The 20,163-nt window shown below is 45.9% G+C and overlaps 1 protein-coding gene across 1 annotated transcript in view; it reads left to right on the forward strand.

Moving 5' to 3' along the window:
* The first annotated feature begins 642 nt into the window (after window positions 1–642).
* The window catches only part of LOC131272232 (organic cation transporter protein), a 34,147-nt gene continuing 14,626 nt past the window's right edge, over window positions 643–20,163 (forward strand). The window contains exons 1-2 of the mRNA XM_058273897.1: window positions 643–855; window positions 8,371–8,813. Coding sequence (XP_058129880.1) covers window positions 8,498–8,813 — 316 coding nt within the window. The 5' untranslated portion in view covers window positions 643–855; window positions 8,371–8,497. The remainder of the gene's footprint in view (window positions 856–8,370; window positions 8,814–20,163) is intronic.

A 20,163-nucleotide genomic window follows, 5' to 3' on the forward strand; every position in this document is an offset into this window, starting at 1 on the left:
ATCCTCGATCGTGCGAAAGCGCGTGCGTGCGTTGAACTTCCCGACGAAGGCGTGCGTTTGTGGAGGAATGACAGTTCAGTTCTGCAATCGCATCATTGTCAGGGCGACCAACACCAGCTTGGCGCGAAAAGGGATTCGCGCGAGATCCTCGATACCGTCTCTTGGAACCTCTGCGTACGTCGCGTGCACTCTTGTGAACTGATAGGCTACCGTTGCTTGGTTATCGGTGCGGCTATCGGGCACCCTTATCAACCGACCCTGCGCGTTGACAATTGCTATTTATCGAGCTCCGCGACAACGCGTTGTGCAGCAACGTGCGACTAAATGGTGGTTTTGAGATTCAATAATCCGCCCCTTCGATCACCGTTTGACGGATGGGAGGGAGGGAAGAATTGGCCAGAGTAGGGGGGGGAGCGCGAAACCTTTTTTTTTAGAGCTTTTTACATACCACTAGCACTGTGTGTGTGTACATTGGGGACCATAATCGTGATAGCGTGTACATAAACGTACGTACATACTTATATGTGGTTGAGATGCTGCAGCTGAGTGCTCGCGCGCGACGGTGCTCGCACGGATACCCGAGATCTGGCCGCGCACCGACGACGCAACGGTGGCCGCGCATCCGCCAGTTCGTATCGACGCTTCACCCGGATCGGTTCGTCGGAGTGCGCTGCCCCGAAACGGGTTCGTCCGATCCTTGTCCGTTCGCGTCCGAAGAGCATCGACATCTGCAGCCAGCGATGGGCCCGCTGTTTTTGGCACAAAGTGTACATTGTTCGTTGGCCGCTGGCTCAAGCAATGGTCCTTTCGTGTGTGTGTTTGTGTGCGTGTGAGAGTCTGTGGCATAGTGCATAGGTTAGTATAAACACCAAACACCTTAACCGAGCAAGGCGTGAAAATTGCGTGATTGTTGAAGATTGTTGCATCGATAAACACTACGTTGGGGGAAAAAAGGAGATACGTCAAAGTGGCAAAGTTAGCTTGACAGATGGCATCCGTGGATGGTGTGTGTTTTTTCTATTCATCTAAAATCCATAGCAAGGTGTGAAAATTTTCAAAGAAGCAAGGAACAAAAGTAGAGGGATGGAAAAAGTGTTTCACCAAAGTGTGACTTCAACCTAATTGCAAAGTCGTGCAGCAGTCGAAATAAAAAAAGAAAACAAAAATCGAAATGTAAAATACTATCAACAAACCTGTGTATGTTCGTTGGTGTGAACCGGTTGCGTCACGCAAGGATCACGAGCGTAAAGTGACGGAAATGATAGTCCCGATTTCGGTCGATCGTGATTTTCGTGCCACAATCACCAATTTCCGGGCCTGCCAGGGCACCGAATGGTAAGTGTTCGAAGATTGTACTGCATCAAGGCAACCGCAGCATCCCGCCACATACCCACCACACCCGTCAAAATTCACCAACGATCGTCGGTCGGTCCGGTCGACGTTATGCTCGGCCTACTGCGCGTTACGAGAACAAATTGGTAGCTTTGCCCTACGCAAAGGGTTCATCCGGATCATCTACCCGGTGCACAACTGGTACTTCGCGCCGTGCACATCTACTCGCACAGGTCATCCGGCATAACCCGTCGTTGGATCTCTCGATCGCGGCGGTGTTAAATTTGTCCAATTAATACTAATTAATCAGTTCACCAGTTGGCTGCGGTTTGGGGCAAACAAATTTGCCGACAGCAAACTGCCATGTTCCGGGTGTTCTTTTTCTGTTTCATCTTTATGGGTAGTTTTTTTTACAGTTTTAATTCGACGGGAGCCAGGCAATTTCCTTGCCTTTCAATATCTGGCTAGCTTTTGATTTATCAATTTACAAATAGGGAAGCAAAAAAGCATCATAAAACAACGCGCAACGCATAGAGCGTTCGAAAGCAACTGATTACATTTATGGTTCGGTGTGTAGATAATAAAACAAAAAAAAGTAAATATACCATAAAACCCCTGATTAGCTTAACGACGACAATGTCAAAGCACTCAGGCAGTAACGCTCGGTGAGGTGGTATGTGGGGTCCCGGACCCGACACACCCTTTGCAACCTGGTGCGTTGATGCTGGACTTGAACCTACCCTACCTTTTGGATTGATAACATCCGTTGTTAGGTGGTGCAAAAAGAAAAAAGAAATGTATAACAACTCCGTATCCACAATGATGACTTTTTTGAAATAAGTTTGATTATGATTTGCAAATTAAATTTTACTGAGCTTATCGCCTTTTATCATTTGGGTCCTGTGATATTTTCCACTATTTAGAAAAACTTCAATAACTCTTTTCGAAACCGTGAACTTCAATGAAGTAACCGAACGGAGGTGCACACAAAAAGCAACCCATTTAGGGGTGTTGCTGTCAAAATGTTAGTCCGGAAAAGGTCGATTTAAAGGGGTGATATCACTGATACATCACTTTACTTCGCTCCGGGACACGAAACAGGGAAACGACTGGTGGGAGCTGTGTAGGAAAAAAAAGAAAAAATTCTAATATGCGTGTAAAAGGTACGGATTCAGCGAATCGGGTGATAAGACCCGATGGGAGCGGTTTTTTTGGGGTTGGTGATTTCGTTAACCAGTGCCTTATGGTGCGTCAAAGCTTCCGTAACCGCAAACGCAATCGCAACTTTGTTAATGCGATTTTTGTTTTGACGAGCGCAAAGTGTCTGGTGGATTGCGATTAAAAATGAATTAGTTTTTTCATTTTACTGCACGGTTGATGACGCAAACCATAAAATGTTAAATGAAATATTAAATAATGTTTTTATTAGCCTCTTAAAACCAGATTCGAACCAGATTTGCACTCGTTTTATGGATAATGTTTACAAGTGACTTTATAAAGGCACCCCTCTCCAGGGTCGAATCGACAATGCAACAATAGTGGCGCTTAGTGTGAGCCATCAACTCATGCCAAATGCTGCCCCATGCCAGGCAAACATGAAACCACGAAGCACCAGCGTTGGTTTTTGGCGCCAACGACCGGCTTCGAGAGCATCGAGATCGGAAGTAAGGGTGTCGTATTGGTACGATCGCGTGACCGACGTGGTTTTTCTCGCGCTGACCTACGCTCTCATCAACGTCAAACCGACGTGTCGTGTGACGTTTAACCACCCAAAGGAAGCGGACACGGGCACAGCAGGAGGTGGGACGGGGGGTGTAGAAATGGATGGGCACGTTTTTCCCTTCGTCGTGGCCGGCTCGTTCGAACGATCGTGCCTTGCGCAGGCGCAAAGTTTTACCATCGACAGCAGCACAACAAATGAAGAACGAAAAATGAAAGCAACAAACCGCATGGGTTCGAGCGATCGATTGCTGGTTGTTTAATTAAATTAGTCTTGGTTGTTCTGTTTATGTCGCGACCGATCGAAGCGTCTTCCCTCGCTAGCACATTTAGCAAGACGTTGCGTGGAGATCGTGTTCGAGCTTGAAAAACAAAAACAACATTTGCACACGAAAAGAAGACATAAATTGAAATTAAATGTTTTTAAATTTCAAAACAATTTGAACACAACAGGCTATTAATTATAAATTATTAATTTCTTCACACCTTGTGGTTCTTGAAACAATACCGAATGGTTACATTCCTTGTCGATTTTTCTTTCGACGATTTCATGCGAGTTGTAAACATTATCGTGTGCTGTAGCCAACATTTTCAAAAGCCTAATATTCTAATGTATTTCAATTCTTTGATCATCACTTCAATTGCCTCGTCGAATATGGGCCAGTCTGTAAAACATAAACCATTGCCTCATTTGATGCACCGGCGCGTTGCGGAGCTGGCCCGGTCGGCTCGTCACTTGCAGTTGCATCTCGCCCGGACGCCCTGGTTACCCACTACACCCGCTCCGGTCACCTGTTGCCCTCCTGTTGTCTTCCTTCGCACGTCGTTTTCGTCTGGAATTTACATCTAAATTGCCGGTAATTAAAGTAAATCATCGACGCAACATCACGACGGCGCAGGGTACGGCCGGCTGAGGCGAAACGGGGGGTGTGTATGGCCCTTAACCGGCACGCAAAAACCGCTGGGCGTAGCCGCCCGCGCCTCGCTCGGAACCTGCTAATTAGAATATTGCAACCGGTGCATATTGCTCTTGCAGTTGCACGTCGAGAGCGGCAAGGCGAGAAAGAGACCGCACGGGGAGGAAATGTGCGCGCGAGTGGGATGCCGACCCGATCCGCCAATTGGATGGTCAAGAATTGCAATTGCTCCGATTTTGCTCTTCCCGTCGCCGTTGATCAAAATGACATTTTTCTTGCCGCGGAGAAAAGCTTCGCCACGCCGCGGGTTCTGAAAGGCCGTATCGTCGGTAATTTGTTCGAGTGAAGGAAGGGCTTGGTATGGGTCAAAAGTTTACTTCTTGATTGCTGGCAAACAGCTGTTGTTTTTCCCGTTTTATCCAGTTTCTATGTTTAAAGTTTGGGAAGTTCTTTGTTGGAAACAGTTCGCAAATGTTTGCTCACTGTAGACGTTTTGTTTTTACAAAATTTCTACTATTTTGTTGGTACATCAACTTTGTATTTCATTCTTTCCTTCTAATCCCATAAAAAGTATTTTTTTAAATTTTTTTTGCAAGTTACCGACACTGACCACTTGATTATTTCCTGATTTTGAATCATAATTGAATACACAACGCGCATTCTTGCAAAGGTCAAGAAATGAACCGATGTTTCGAAAACTAATAATTTTTTTCATCAATTTTCAAAATTGTTGGTGTTCAAACAAGCATAAAATGTGTGAAACTGTTGTTCTTAATACAGCTTACCGTCCGAAAACATGATCCCTACATATAAATAGGAATACATGATCTGTCAATTAGGCGCACCACATCCTGCTAAGGAACCTATCAATAGAAAATCCGATGTTGTTGAAATGTTAACTTCCCTGTAAGTTGTCACGCCGTTAAATGGTTCCATTAGCAAAACCTCTCGTCGCGACAACCTGTTGGAAATGGAAACGTTAAACTGTCCGTTCTCATTAGTGCTAAAATTAGACTGCCAACGGCTCTTGTTTGTTTTCTGGTGGGTTCGAGCACAAGATATACCGACCCAAGCCGAGATCTTGTTGCCGTCGTTTCCGTCGTCGCGACGCCCATCCGATATGGACAGGCGGGCCACGGACACGCACCAGTTATTGATTGATTAGACAATTTTGACAGTGGATGCGTTGCGCTCGATCGGCAGGTCGTCGGACCACGAACGCCTACAAACGTTGGCCGCCGCCTGTCGGTTGGCCATAAAATAACCATCAAACACAATTAATTCCCCAATTTACCGGCATTTGCGTACGCTAGCGTATTTGGCTCGGCCGTCGATTGTTTCGGGTGGCGCAAACCACCATCGCCGAGGAGCTGGAAGTGCGCACTGACTCATCTGGCGGCGTCCGTCCGAGGGAATGTTTACATCGTGTTGGTTTTAAAAAGAAATCCAATATGCGCAGCGAGTTGTGAAAACGGCAAACAAGCGAACCGCTGCTTGATGATGGTGCGCATGCAAGCCAGCTGTCCGCTCGAGTCTGCCCGACCCTCCTGTGTTGACTGTTTGAACGGCCAACGGTTTGTTTGACCACCCCGGTTTGGGCTCGGCTCGGTATGGTGTGTTTTGCGTGCAAATATTGTATTGCAATTTGTATTCTTTTCCCTCTTCCCATTAAAACGCTATCAATCGATTGAGTGTTACGCAGTTTTGAGGACTCTATCTTTCCCTCTACCAACGCGTTGCTCGTTGGTTTCCAGCCTACGTCAGGCATATCATGTTTGCGTTAAAATTTAAAACCATTCATGGTCTGACACTTCGACGGCACTCGGCGGAACTCGTGTGTGTCGCTCAGCGCGTTCCATTACCTTAACTTGGCTTAACTGTTCCTTCTTTGGAAGCAAATAGCAGGACAAAGAAGCATGAAGACGATTTTGGTAAGGTATGCGTTAATAAATGATAGTCGAATTTTACTGATGTATTAGTTAGGACGGATTGGAGGCTGGAACGAAGAGGAGGCTGGACAGAGCCTAAGTAATGCTTTCGCGGCACGCGGGCTAGGAGTTCGTATTAACTGGTTAGGAACTTTAAGTCCTGCAAAAGCCGCATGTATGTCCCATCTCGGGAAGCATGTCGGGAACTCCACGGGAAGGATTTGATTGAATTTCTCGATAAGACTTTGTGGCCTGTATTTAAACTTTGTATACACTCTGTATGCTTATCCCAAATGTTGTACGATAAAAAATAAATAAAAATTAGCAAATTAAAAATTACGGATAACAGAGTTACAAATTTAAACGAATTTGGATACATCAAGATTGGATAAGTATTTACCATTCTACTGCATCTATCGAATACGTAAACAGTAAAGATTCCGTGGTTTTTTTTCCTTCGTATTCCATTCTTAGAAACAGTAAATAGTCTTCAAGATTGCTTATCTCAAAACAATCCCAAACAGAGCACAAATCAATCATGCTCTTCAGTTATCTCGGCCATTGCCAACACGCCTTGAAATGATTAAATTTAAACTAGCCGACCGAATTACAACCAACTTTATGTGTAACTTTCTTTCTTTTCTTCTTCCACAGGTCCTCAGGTAACGCACATTAGTTCTCGGGAAGGTAAGCGTCACAGCAGCTGCGTTCGGTTCCACGCCTCACAGAAACGCTAGCACCTTCGGACGGTGTGTGATAATGATGATGATGATAATACCGCTGGCAAAGTGGACGCTCATGATGGATGGGAAGCTCCGAGTGGTCGAGCTCGTTGAGTCTAGTGCAAGATAGTGTGTAGCGCGTGCGCACTCTACAACGACAAAAAAGGTGAAGCAGCGAACCTCAACGAATTCTAAAGGTGAAACACAATCGTGTTCCCTGCAAGTCGACGCGGGTCGAGATATTCGGACAATCCGTGTTCCGGGCAGAGTTTCGGTTCGGTGCGACACGCGACTAGAGGACAGACTCCGTTCCTTCGGACCCCTCGGAGGTCGAGGATGCTTCCAACGTCCAGTGTCCAGTGACGCGGCCGCGCGCTAGTGTCACGCGAGTCACGAGCGTTACGTGATATCTTCATCAGTGCGCGATTGAAGAATTTATAATCTCCGCCGGGCCGATTACGGTAACGTCCGTGGCGGCCAAGATCCGCCCAAGTTCGGATGCATCTCGCGCCCGTTTCGCTATCGATTAGATCTCTCGGCATCGCTCATAGGAAGAAGAGGCGAACAAGCAGCTTGGAGACGCCAAGCTCCGGGAGATACATCTAAATTATGGTGATTTATCGTAGAATGAGTCAAGTTGCCCGCGGCGCCGTGACAACATTGTAGCGCGTAGTTTCAGACACTCCAAGGCACCGGATTTAATCTGTCGGCGGTACCTAAGTCGGTTAGTGGAACCCTAGCTTAGTCGACGTCTGTACTCCAGTAAGTCTACACTAAATGGTCGTCTAGAAAACTTCGCCAAAATCCCCTGACGAAACCAACCTTTAACGTGCAGCCGATGCTGAACCCCCAGACGGCGATAGTGGTGATCGTGCCGATCGAAGAGTTACCTTAAGTTTTGCATACACATTACCGCGCGGCTTGGCAATTAGGTTGACACTTCGCTGGTCGGGCAAGTAATTGCCAACCGAAACACACAATACCGTTCGTTCGACAGGCTCGTACGTCACGACGGGGTTGACGCCATGAAAACGTAAGGGTTTTATGGTTGCAGCACCTCAGGTTGCACGCCGGACAAGGGAACGTGCGCAACCGAGCGTTACTCCTCGGTGGACGTCGTCGCGTCGGTTAGCTCATTAGGGATCAACGCGTGTGTGTTTGGAACTCCTGGAAAGATCGCTAACGAGATTTCGTACCGAAAAAAGATTGGCGAAGGGACGCGTACTTCGACACCGAGTGAAGCAGTTGCGGGAATCATCTTGGCGCGAGTGGACGTGCATTGCACAGTGGTCTAGTTACACTTTTGGTCATCTTTCACTCCGGCGCACCACCATTGTCCAGCTCAACGTGCTAGGGGTTAGTGGCGTGCGTACAGATCGGATCTTTCCGTGCGATTATTGTGCCCTGCAGTGCGTTTGTGTGTGTGTATTTCGATGTGGCTGTGTGTGCTGATTTCGTTCATCTAATGATTATTGCCATAACATCGGTGGGATTGCTGCCATACACACTCACCCCATGTCCGCCACTTCCGGTTAGTAGCCGGGTTGATGATCAGTTTTGATTGAATCAGTGCGAGCCAACACGATCGTTTGCGCGCTTCGTTTGCGTGCCCGCGTTTTCGGTGAGCATTAGTTTTTTCTCCTTACTTTTAGATTGTTATTTTCCACTGTGTTTATATCCGCGCCCGTCGACCACGGCACGCTGGTGTTCGGTGTGATTCTGCTAATGCTGCGCGTGCTGTTCAATTCACAGATCGTTCAAGTGAGTTGTGGCTGCTAGGGGAAGAAGCAAGCAATAAAAAGAAAACAACAGTGTCGGTGTTGGAAAAAATAGAATACAGTGAGAAAAAGATTGCTAAAACGAAGAACCTGATACGAAAATGTCCGTTCGATGGGAGGCGCCGGGTTTTGCGTCCCGACGTCGTTCGGCGCCAGAGGATGAGTGTGAAAGCGCGATGCTGCCGGATGGCGGACTGGCGGTGGCGGGCGCGAACGAAGGCGACGGTGACCATTCGCGCTCCCGGAACGGCACGAATCCAGTGCGGACAGCTTCCGGTGGTCGTCGCTGTCCGGTTGCGATGGTGGACGCGGAGCTGAGCGACGAAGGCCAGGAAGCGGAAGACGACTGCGATGGAATTGTCGTGCTGGATGAGGCGAGCGAGCGGCTCCTGGGAGGGTGGAACGGTAGTCCTAAAGGTAAGGTTTGGTAAAGCATTTATTATTTGTGTATTACCCACGTTCCATCGCCTCCTAAAAAGCAGACAACTACTAGACAACTGGATCGAATGCCAAACCAAACGCAGGAACTGACGATGTTTAGTACAAAACTTTAGAACCTTGTTATTTTTACATTGTCAAATATCGATAAACAGAAGTCAATTAAGCTGGTTATTTTCAGTTGAACTAATCTTTAATGAGAAAACTAAAGATGTGGTTTAGTATCGTCTCACATTTAAAATAACACATTTTGATGAGTGCGAAAATGTGCGTTGAACTACATCTAACTCTGTTATTCTGCCTGAGTACCTTGATCATCTACACTATATTTTCCCATCAATTCCTTTGGTCGGTTTGTTCCAATTCCTCTTAAGCTCTAAACCAACTGTTAATTTTGATTCTACTCCTTCACTGAGAAGCGTTCCTCTAAATATCAGAATGTCTCCAGGAATGTGAGTTTATAAGCGTAAGCTTATTACAGAATCAGCGGACTATACTGCATCGAATCACATCATCCTAGGATAGGTTAGATTGGATAACTCGCCCAGACTCAAAAGCCGAAAGCCGACATCCTTTGCGTCTTGGTTGAAGCTCAATTCCCAGAACCTTTGCGTCGGGCTGCGTATCACCCAGTCTATGATTGAGACGATTGAAAGAATCTAGCTGCGTCTGTCACAAGTGCTAGCTCGTGATAGGACTGTGGCTTCAGTGGCCACACAGCCTTCAAGAGTGGAGCCCCATCCATCTCGCGGGTGTCGTTAATCAGATAAAAACAAAACGGAACCACTTTTCTTATTGAAACTTTATTCGTTTAAACGTTGCGATACCGCATGCCGGCATGAGTGTCTTTCTTTCCTTGTCTACATGTGCGTGTGTATATGTGTATGCGCGATTCGTCACCCGGTACCCCACAGCACCGCCGTGGGACTCCCGTGGCCATGACCAAATCACCATTACGACGGATGCGAATTACGGATAAATTGCGTTGATTAGTTTCCTGTGTTGGCGTTGGACTACAGTATTGAGGGCGCAGCAAAGTGTCGGTTTCAGAAGTGGGAAGCTGCCAGCATGGTGCTTATCATTGGGAAGCGTTTTTCGTTTGTGATTGGCTATGTCGAGAGTTTGACCGCGTCAAGTTCTTTAATTTAAATGTCCAATTTCTAAAAAATTTTGCTCTATGGTCGATATCGGGATTTGAATTCTCGTATCATGTTCCACGACGATCGTGTTGAAATACACATAATATATCTAGTGAGGTATGCGTTCATGAAAGAGGATAGTTTCGTTAAAATAAATTGAAAACAAGAGTGTAACGGTTAACACGTGGCTTGACCACGTTTTTTCCGAAATTCAAAAATGCTGGTAACGCATGCAACAATACAACCGTTACATTTCCCCTTCCGATGAAACATTCCATTTTGGCGGGCTGCTACAAAAGCGGACTGCAACATCGGGCAGCACGTTCCGCTACAAACATGTAACGGTTCTAACAACCCGCAGCATCCACATCCTCATCACCAACCGGTGTTAGTTGCTCAAAAGACGACCAATAGGATGTTTGTTCTGTTGAGTTTCGAAGGTTTACCCGGTGTTCGAGATTGAAGTGTTTCTTTGTTTTATATTTAGTTCGGCTGACAACCAAATGCCTTTTGAGTATCAGGTTACACCGTACCCATCGGAAAAACGTAGCAAAACAATGCATCGACGGCTCGGCAGAATCCAAACCACCTGCCACGATTGCGAGACGCATTTTCCTCTCACGCGTCCACTCGGTTCGACGGCGACGGTACACTCTCACTCTCGAAGCACCTTCTACTGCCATCGCTGCCATCTCAACGCTTCAAACCGTCTCGTTCTCGTTCACGTTTCGTCTCGAGCGGATGGCTTAGATTTTCCCGCTCGCACAGCATCCACACGGCACGACGGTACCCCTGGTGACCTCGCAGCTATGCACGCGCTCTCGTCGGTTGGCGCACGAACGGCTCGGGAAAATCCTGATCCCGTACGGGTCGGTCCCTCCAGCAGGCGATATTTTCAGTTGCGGTTCGGAATCCGGCGCACGCTGACCGTGTTTTTCTGCAGCGCCTACTGGCCGCCGACGAGCCCCCTTTTTCGTGTGTACAGTGTGGCACGTTGTAACACTCCTTCACGCGGACTTAAGGGCGTGCGTTCGCGGTCCACGCGGTGCGTCGCATTTAAATTACGCTGCCAATCCAACAACCTACGGCGCAATCGGTGTTGCCTGTGTGCCTGTGTGTGTGTGTTAGTGTGTTTTCTTGTTTTTTTTTCCGTCTATTAAAATCAATCACAAGTTGTTCAACCCAGGCCACTCGCCTTTGCCCACGGCGTTCTGTAAAGTTGGTAACCCTTCCAAATCGAAAGTGGGAAGCTATTTTGGAACGGTCGCAGCCAACATATTTAGCACCTACAAATTGCACCCTTTTCGGGGGTTTTCCTCGCGAGGAAAAAAGTCGTCTGCCGCACGTTGAGTAAACTAAATTTCCGTCCCAAAAGTAGCGTTCGAATAGAAAGGGGGAGAAAAATCCCTGGCTGCCTCGAATATCAATCAGAGACATTTAACTTCACGGCAAGACTCTGTTTCTGTTCGAGCGCGCGTTCGGCGGAAAACTCGGCCGTGCGGTCGTGATCTCCCTCCCTGCATCGCTTCGCGAGTTAATTCGCGAGGTTCGAAAGGGCGCAGGGAAAACCGGTATCTATCTGCGCCCTTTAGGGTCGGATGAGAGCGGTAGAGGCCGAATGGCGCAAGATTGATCGTGTTGACTTAGCGTCGGAGTCAGAACAACTTATTGACTTCGCGCGTTGTGTTGTTGACTGTTTTTTTCTTGTTTTTGTGTTGTTTCCCGAGCACAGTTTCACTCTAAACCGGTGGGCGATGTCAACGTTCGGAGGGTCATTGTGAAAGGGAACGTGCCCCTAGGGTAGGCCTGGTAAGTGAGTGACGGAAGGGGTTTCCCGAAAGTACCGAACCTTCAACGCTCGACGTCGAACCAATGGAGTGAATCGGTGCAATAAGAAACTTTTCCGAGCGAAGTTTGTGATTGAGTTGGTAGAAAAGCGATAAGGAGAACGCGCCAGCGAGCTATTCGAATTTTAAATGTTACCCGGCAGCGATCTTCCACCGTTCAAACGGCGTGTGAATGAAAGTTTTTCCTAGCACAAGTTTACAGTTTCCCTCTGCTCCGTCTTGTTTGTCGATGTGGTTTTTCTAGCCGCAACAGTGCAAGTGTGTTGTGTCTACAGAAAGCTGCATTCTTTGCAGAGGTTAAATAAAAGTAACCCAAAACTCAACTATAACAGTAAAAGTGAAACCGTTTTCTCATATCAATATTGTGATTTTTTGCGTCAATCTTAGTTGCAACTTGGGTATTCAACAAAACAAAAACAAGTGAGTTATGTATGATAAAATGGATAGAATTATTTGTTTGTTACTTATAACATACTGTATTAATAAATAATGGTTAACATTGGGGAGAGATTCCTGCAAAATCTCACCCCATTGCATATTGCAACACGAACGAATGTCGTGCTATTTACATAGAATGCCCGCCTCCCACTCCCACACTTTTGGGGAGGGAAATTAATTCATCCATACGTAATGCTCTTGCAACACTTGCTTCGAATTATATTGCGATTCGCGTCGCATTATTAACATTCACCGAAGGGATTGTGCCGGATCGGGCTTTACCTGAAAATGATGGTTTGATGTTCCTGGAAGTCTGTAAATGGCTTTGTGATATGAGCATCCCATGAGCATTTTCAATCTGTTTTATTTAATTTTTATCCATTCAGAGTTTGTGTTATACCCTTGTGAAGCTGAAATTTATCGATCAATTGATAATAAGATTAATTTGTGTTAATACATTATTTAAAACTACTGAAATACAGTATCAAGTTGTAATATTACATGAAAAAATGTCATTATTATTCACAACATTGAACAACAAAATTTGGAATTTTCAAGCATGAAACGGATGTAAGCAACAGCGCAAAATAAGCGATAATAGTATCCCTCCAAAGTAGCGCACTTCCTGTCAATCCATTTGTGGCAAATCAACAAAAAACTTACACTGCACTCGGCAGTTCCAGCGCGATAAGCGTGTTGCAAAATAATGGAACAAAATTACGCTCTCCATATTGTCTCCCTTTTCCAAACTGGTGGACCTGCGGTACACCAGTAGATTGCGTGACGCCATGAAACTCCTTGTTTTGTAACGATATACTCTGGCTCTGTTGGCTTCGAACAAACGACCGAAGGACACCTGGCGCACCTGTTCCGTGCATCGACAGCGTCTTTACTTTGCAGTTGTCGCGTCTGGAGCCGGATTGGAGGTGTGTCGAGTGTCTGCCGGAGGAGGTTGGCAAGAGGTTGCCGCCGTGCGAGCGGCGCTGAACCTGCACCAGCGACGATAGTAGTAAAGCCCGGCATGGAAAATCTGGTGTTTTCCATGTTTGCGAACCTGCTTCCTATCCGGTGAAGATAGTGTGCGCAAATGCTGCCGACTCGTTTCTAGTTGAGCGGAGCTCGAATTGGACGCCTCAATCCGTCCGGGCGATCTGGCTGACTGCAACTGGATGTTTTTCCACCAGAACGGTTCCGACCAGAACCGAACGACCCAAGGGGGGAAGAGGATCGCGTCCGGGGACGGGAACGGTGGGTGCTGCGACAAGCATAATAAATGCAATGCTGACTGTTTGTAACGAGAATGAGCTGGGTGTTGCTTGGGAACCGACAGGATGCAAAACCCCTCCCCATCGGCCTTGACCTCGTTGCATTTGGAGTAAATTGGTTGAGTTGGCCCTGGTTCCGGGTTGCAGCGAGGGAAGAGAGCAGGACGGGATAAATCCCTCTATAGAGACCGCTTACCAATTCCGCCTGGGTGCCCGACGAAAACGATTCCGGTCAGTTGTTGCCACAACGTCTAATGAATATTTCAATCAGCGCTGCTTCCTTTCGGAAACGTCACCGCAAACACTTTTCTACTTTTTTTCTTATTCACCCACAAATCTCGAGACGAGATTCTTTCACTTTCCACCGCACCGGCCGCAACCGCCCTCTCCCTCGACCCTTCTGTTTGTTTCGGCTTTCCATGTTTTAGTTTTCTTTTGCAGAAGCGTGCGGATTCCTAGCAGTATAGCGCCTGTCATTGCGCGGGGCGGTGTGGAGGTGGAGAAAAGTTTATCATTTTCTTATCTGTTATGAACCGAACATTCATTCGGTGTGTGGGTCGTTTCCCTATTTTCTGTTTGTATTTACTTCTTGTTTCCCCGATGCTTTTTTCACCAACGACCGGGCGCCTCCATTCGGACCGGAAACGGTTCCTCGCGCCTCGCTGACGGAGAAAGGTGAAAGGTTTTGTCATTGTGTGAGTGTGTTTGTGTGTTTGTCCGCAGGGAACCATCACTATCTCCACCCACCACGTTGCCACCGCGAACGGACACATATCAAACGAAATTTATTTTCCAATTCCGCACCATTTACGTGTTTAGCTTTCCTTTGGCTTTTTTTATTATCCCGAGATTTGGATTCCATCCCCACACCCCGGTGCACTTCTTCTTCTCCACCTCCAACAACTAACGTCTTCATTCATTGGATTTGAATTTTTCTATTTTCCCACAAGCGGCCCACGAAGCCACCCAAGGGGAATGATTTATCTCCCAGCAGGGCCGCTCCGTATTCGGCTCTTTGGCTCCGTTTCCTCACAACCCGACAACGAGCTGTCGGTAAACGTTCACCCAACTGGAAGCAGCCAACGGCGACGAAAAAGGGAACGGTTGGAAAGGGTGTGATACATCGGGGCGGGAGTTTTTGGCTTGTTTGGTTTGCTTCGCACGAAGCCGGGTGCAATCAGCCTTGATGTTTTTGCTATTTTGTTACTTCGGTACCGAGTGCTGATGTCCAATTTGTACATCGTGTGGAATAGAGCCTCATTAGGGTGACATTTACTCAACACACGATGAGCTTGTTGCTTCAGGACAGAACGCCGTTATTAATCATGTGCTTTTTAAATAACTTTATTTCCGTATCTTCATCGGATACTTAGGTATCATTTTCGTTTCGGAATTGAGTTTATTGTATTTGCAATTTGTGAGGAATTGCAAACATAACATGTTTTGGAATGTATTCCGTTACAAGTCCTATGTTAATCTGCTTCCATTTCAATTCTACCCACTTTTTCAAATACTGTTTTCCCTACAGCTTTAATATTTTGCGGTCTAACAAACATTCACCGAACAAAACACCCAGTTCCGCATAGTCCCTTTTCAAGATGATCCTGTGTGCGTTGCGGATATTACAGTAACTTCCGATTTGCTCGTGCCACCTGCCACCGAACGGGGCGGGTTTTAATAGAGTTTCCCAAAACGAGCCCCAATATACCGCGCTGAAAAGCCGCAGCGGCTCTAAACGAGCGCAATCGTTAGCAGATTGATCTACTGTTCCGGTTGCCCTCGAAACGAGTATTTGATGAAGATAGCATCGCACGTACGCACGTGTTTTCGCTCGCAAGTACAAGCTGGGTGGTTACTGCTCCAAGGCTAAGTACTGGTAATGTCGTGCCAATATTTTATGTCCTCGGTAAGAGGTTGGAGTTCGTTTTTGCAATGTTCGGTCACACTTGCTTAACTGTGGGGAGTGAACTTACATTTTGCTACAACTTTACACTTTCTAGCTTATGCGGGAGCGTGTCTTGGAGGCTCGTCTTGGTTGCGGAAAAATGGTGGCCCGTATTTTCAAGGTCACCGAATGCATATTCAACAAGCGGAATAACGTGATGATCCGATAGATATGATGCGAAGTGGAATAAAGCCCCGGATAGCAGTGCAAAGTGAAGAAAATCTTACCCGTAAACAAGATGGCCCGGTCTCCGTCCGATGGGAGTCGTTATTGATTTGCTTCGGTCTACGAGTCGATTGGATGTTTATTCCATTTTCAGCATCGTTGTAGCTTTTCCCCACGGTAAAAACGAGTGTAGGCCACGTTATACCATCCCGTTGAGCAGGGTATGGACTTGGGAGATGGGACTTTTCTTGGCCCAGTCTCTCGTCGTATGCTTGTAGAGTTTTCCCTAAGTTTATCTTTTCCTTTGGCGGAGAAAAAATAAAGTAAGAATGTAAAGCATCTTATTTGCTACAAAAGCGTAAAGTACCAGGAGCAAACCATCCCTTGGAAGTGAAGTCCATAAGGAACCGAGAGATTCTAGAAGATGTGCGTGACGATATGTCCAACAAGCCAGAAAACTATCGCCATCATAGAAGGTGATAGGATAGCAAACGATGCTTATCCCGGAGAAAGGATGTTAATATTCGTTGCCATTACCCGGAAATGCACGTTCCAGGAATTCTGCCAATTCCCGACTATGGCGACACACACGTTGAGAGAAAACGTGCTCCTTATATCGTACGCAAATCGTGTAAGATTGTTTTCCTTCACGAGCGCTAACAGAGTTTATGTGTGAATCGATTGCGATTGATAGTGTGGATCGAAGAGACATTCAACTTGAGCACAACACTAACGAACTTCTTTGTAAGATTGCTTTGGCATTGGGGTGCAAACCGTTGTTCGTGAATGTAGCTACTATATCGAATAAAACTGAACCAGTTTGTAAAAGAAAATCATACGGTGTGCCGATAGCAGGACAACTAACTATAATTAATACCCGTTTCATAGTACAAGAGGTTAAGTAGTCATCAAGGAAGAATGTTTTCCTTATCTCTACTCCGCTTTGATCAGTTCTTCAATACAAGATCTAGAGAGAGAATTTCAAATGTTTGAAAAATGTTCACACACGCTTACCAGTGTACATTGAAGTTACTTTGATTCTTTATCAAACACACTTGTTTTCTTTTAGCTACTTATTTTTTTTTTCCTTAAGCAACAATGTGTCAGATGAGTGTCTAGTGTTGTCAGCAAGATGGATCGGTTTAGTTAAAAGCTTATTTTTCACCTCCTTAACCTCCCATTAGCAAAGCCGCTTGGCATGCGATTGTTTCGACGATGAATAATAAGATATTTCACCTGCGTCGTAGCTTTGGGTGCTGCAATCGTGTGCAAGTGTCGATCACGACCATGGAACTGGTTTTGTGTTTACCGTTTTTTTTTCTAACTTCATTGCTTTCGACGCCGTTCCATTGCGATCGAGCAGCTGCGCAAAGGTGAACAAATTAATTACCACCCCGCGATAAAGCCATTTGTGTCATTAGGCAGATTTATCGTGTAAACCGGTGTGGCGGTGTACGGGCGTTACTATCGTTACACGATCGCAGTGCGCGTCGATCGGATCGATTGCCGTTTTGTCGACGTAACGCAAGGCCGCGCGACACTGATGAGCGTGTAGATGCAACGTGCTACAAACTGTTCAACACGATCAAGAGATCTTCAAGCAAACACAAACGCGCCGGTAACGATTAAACCATATTGCGTTTTAATTAAAACTGCATTCCTTTTCTACCCAAAACACGTTCAACTTGCACCGAAAACAAACGATTCTGCAACACACTGGCTCGATTCATTCGCCACCGAGCAGAATCGCTTCATGCGCTGCCTTATCGCAGCAATATTTTATTAATAAAACCATCATCTAGCGCCCGTTCGGCGTGAATTTGATTTGTTTCTTTATTTTTTCTTTCATTACGAAGCGCCATCCAGCTTCTCGTTATCATCCACCAGAGAGTGACGCGAAAACAGCGTGTAAAGCGTAGAACCCCTGTTCAACTGCGTGTCAAACAACGAAAAAAGCCAGCAGAAAATTGACGACTAAACAACTGTGTAAATAATCGCTGCTTATCAACGCGTGTCGCGACCATTAACAAAGCATCCAATTGTGGCAAGCGACCAAGGATTATCTCCTCGAATGAGACGCCACGATTAAACGATCGAAAAAAAAACTGCTACTCCATTAAGCAGCGAGCCTGAAATCAGCATGCTATAACGCGGGTTTTGAACTCTACTACCCTCCGTCGGTCAAATTCGAGAGTCTGCTATCGACAGGTGGTCAGCCGAGTTTTGAATTCCGTTTTATTAAACTACGAATTTCAAGTGCACCGGACTTCTTTAACAGAAGTTCGTGTTCGAAAGGAAACGTTATCTTTTCCTCGACATGTCTTTTTTCCGATTTAATATGCAAACACGCAGAAAGTTTTGACGGTCTAATTTACTTGACTTGGAAAGAAAAATCCAATCGGTATCAAATGTCGTTGGAAAGTTTTGCGGAATTAAACGCCTAACGTAAAGTATCGCAGAAAGTGGAAACAAGGAATGGAAAACGATTTACCGAAATCGAAATAAAAATGACAAGATACCGAATCGGTTCACAACATTTTCTCCACCCAAAGCGTTCCGTTTCACGCTGCCTTGGTTTATTTTTCCGGAACATCTGTTTAGTGTCTCTTCTGTGGTATGGAAAATTTGTATAAAGAAAAGTTTTGTTTTCTTTCCGGATTTTTGCCCTTGGCCAAGGCGCGTGGTAAGAACATGGCTATGAATGTGAAATGAAGCACATAAAAAACCCACCTTCTCTTCGAATTTCCATAATCCGTTGGTTGTCTCTTTTTTTCCATCGTCTTGGCGGAAAATTTTGCACTTGAAAATGCATTTTGGACGGCAGAACAGGCAGAAATCGACCGAACCGAAGCGCGGGTAAAGATGTAATCGGTGTAATAATGTTTGGCAACACTTGAAAACATCTATCAATATGCAAATTCCATACGCCAGACAAGGGGGTGAGTTACGGCGAGCTGTTTATACCGTTTGGCATAAATAAAAAAGCAGCACTGAGTGGCTTAAACATATTCCTTATCGTGCGAGTGTAAGAGTTGCTTGAATGGTTATCTTGCTCGCTCGAGATGAACACTGGACGCGACCATTTTAACTTGGTATGCCCAATGGAAGGTTCTCTACTTTACAATATTAGGATAGAAAGAAAACAAAAATAAGGAAAACAGTTATTTCGAGAGTTATACCACCGTAAATCCGTATTTTTTTTATGTTTTGGAAAAGTCTGTTCACTGCACTAAAGAATATTTTCAAAAAGGAAAAACGTTCGATTGAAAGTTTGCTCTCCTTCTATAAAGAATTGTCTAGTTTATGTTTTTCCAAGACACAAAACGGATGGACTATTTCTTAATACCTTTCAAGGTCCGCCTGGTCGTGCAATTGAATATATCTGGAGGGGATTGATAAACGCACGAACGAACGAACGAATGAGATGTCCTTTCACCAGGGCATGTTTAGCATGTACTTTACTGAAATGAAACTGTTACTTTTTTTTTCCTCTCCAGGATGTCTTTTCCCTCATCAAAAGAAGGCATACAATAAGCAATGGGTTCGGATGGTAGAAAGGATGAACAGACATTCCCATTTCAATGAGAAACATCCTTCCCTGGCAGCGGGAAAAAGAAAAGCGGCAAATGGAGAATCCATTCCGGGGACGTTAACCGCTTTGAAGTGATAGGTGTACACATAGCTATTTTCTCCATCCGGGTCGTTCGTTTGGAACGATCAGGTGAAATGATCACCCACAACCACGACTGTAAAACGACCTTTAACAATCTCTTAAGCATGTTTGGGGGTAGATTTAGATTTCCCACGTTAAGGGCGAAAAAGGGTGCTGTTTGTAAGAAAATGTGCTGAAGAGATTGCCATCGGGATCCTTTCGCACGCGTACACACCGATAAGGCAATCTTCCCACTCACCCAAGCACAACGCGCTGGAGGAGGATTTTATTTCCTTCGTGCTGTTTACTTGCCTTCCTTCCTTTCTTTTTCTGAGATGAGCGGACATAATTCGATTGCCGAGAGATTGGCTGACCGGCAGGAAAACGCGCGCCAGAGCCCATTTGAGCGACCATGCGTCTCCATCGGGTGGGTCGGAAAAGGAAAATCTCTCCGGAAAGGTCGAAGCAAATGCGGCCCAACGCGGGCTGGTGGACGAACCAGCACCAACCTGATCCCACTAGCTGCCTCCCTGCCGTGGGATCTATTTTTGCTTCAAATGGCAATTTTATTGCTTCATTTCGACCCCTTTCGGACCGAACGATCATTTATTTTCATTTCCTTTAATTTTAAAGCGGTTTTTCCCCGACGATGCCGGAGCCTATTACGGTGCCGTCGTCCGTGAGAAAGTTTAAGGGTTTTAGGAATTCGGCTAATCGGCTTGGGTGAAATGGACCCTTTTTTCTGCGGGGGTTAGAATAATATTGGTCCGAGCGATTTCTTTAAGGACACTCCGGCTTTGGTTTGTTCTAGCCATGTAAATACTTTCAATGAGATCGTTCGATGAAACGGTGTAGCATGACCCTTTCGGCGTCCATCA

The sequence above is a fragment of the Anopheles coustani genome, chromosome 3 (assembly GCF_943734705.1).
Source record: "Anopheles coustani chromosome 3, idAnoCousDA_361_x.2, whole genome shotgun sequence".
NCBI lineage: Eukaryota > Metazoa > Arthropoda > Insecta > Diptera > Culicidae > Anopheles > Anopheles coustani.